The sequence below is a fragment of the Cariama cristata genome, unplaced genomic scaffold (assembly GCF_000690535.1).
Source record: "Cariama cristata isolate BGI_N322 unplaced genomic scaffold, ASM69053v1 scaffold20506, whole genome shotgun sequence".
NCBI lineage: Eukaryota > Metazoa > Chordata > Aves > Cariamiformes > Cariamidae > Cariama > Cariama cristata.
Genome location: NW_009621794.1, coordinates 26159 through 27517, shown reverse-complemented (window position 1 = coordinate 27517; position 1359 = coordinate 26159). Strand labels below are relative to the sequence as shown.

At 35.7% G+C, this 1359-nt stretch overlaps 1 protein-coding gene across 1 annotated transcript in view; it reads left to right on the top strand.

Moving 5' to 3' along the window:
- Positions 1-403: 403 nt before the first annotated feature.
- Positions 404-1359, top strand: part of IREB2 (iron-responsive element binding protein 2) — a gene marked incomplete at its 5' end in the record, with an annotated part of 22537 nt that continues 21581 nt past the window's right edge. The window contains one exon of the mRNA XM_009702121.1: positions 404-493. Coding sequence (XP_009700423.1) covers positions 404-493 — 90 coding nt within the window. The remainder of the gene's footprint in view (positions 494-1359) is intronic.

Sequence of the window (1359 nt, the reverse complement as noted above, 5' to 3'; positions counted from 1 at the left end):
TTTGATTGTCATTAGCCTGGCACTTAATGCTTTATGTGTTCTAGTATATTATAACCCGTATCTCTTATCTGAGTTGGTGAGGTGCATTTATCCTGTTTTGTAGATGGTAAACTGAGACAATAAAGGTCAAACGTATTCAGGAACGTGACTATGCTGATTACTTGCATGACCTGTATATACTTAGTATTACAGATAGTTTTAAAATTCATCTTAGTCACACATCTACACTATCAGGTATCTCAATCCATTTAGAAACCTTTCCATATTACAACTTGCTTACAGTCCTAGAATAACATTATTTTTGGTGAAATCAGAAATAAAAAGTTGCTCGTATGAGTCCTCTATCAGTGCTCAAACCTTCCATTCTTTTATGGCTCTAACTCTTTCCTTTTTTTGACCCCAGGAAGCCCTTACCAGCCCGTAATTGAAGCATTAGAAAACTATCCACAAAAGAAGTTCTACAATGTCTCAAAGCTTGGAGGCGCCAAGTATGGTAATGATACTTTGTAGTTGTTTGTAATTAGGATGGTGGCAGCAGTAAACATGTACCACTCAGCGCTGTAAAATGTTAGGAGGTGCAATAGTGAATACGTGGATTCTTAATAAGCTTAGTATTTGAAAGCTTACAATTTTTCCAGTCTGTTATTGCTTTATGAAGTTGTAGAGGGTAATACTTGCAGCTTTTTTTTCAGTAAGGGAGAAAGTATAGGTATTGCTGGAGTCTTCAGCAATACTTGAAATCAGAATGATTTCTCTTTTGGAAAAAATGAAGTGACAGGGAGTGCTTCAAAAATAAATACAGTTTTTACTATAATCTTGTACTGCTTCTTGGTGTTCTAGTTTCACCTTACCAGCAACTTCAGGTAGTGGGTAACTGTGTGTTTACTAGAACATAGTTTTTACTGCAAATGCTGCAAAAAGATGAGGTTTTGTGGTGTTCATACAATTGCTTAATGTCAGCATGTCATTAGTATGTGATGTAACATGAAGTGGTATGTGCCAAAAAGACTTTTATTTGGCCTCTGTGTCTGGGTGCCTTTTAAAAAATAAAAAGTATGTGCACATGTGATGGGGAGGGCAGTGCATGCAGAGGGAGAGAGCTATAGATCAGTGTGAGCTAGAATAGGCTTTACTTTTGCAAATAATCAAAAGATACTTTCATTATTCTCTCCCTTTGCTTTCATGTTAAACTCCTAAAATACTTACCTGAGGTACATATTAAAGGTATTTGGCGTTCTTTTTTTTTTTTTCAGTTTTGCAAGGTCTGAAGTACTCTCCTATATTCACAGAATTCATGATGTGTTTCTTAACTAAAAAAATTACCAGTGGATGTTTCACTTTAAACCCATATTTGACAGC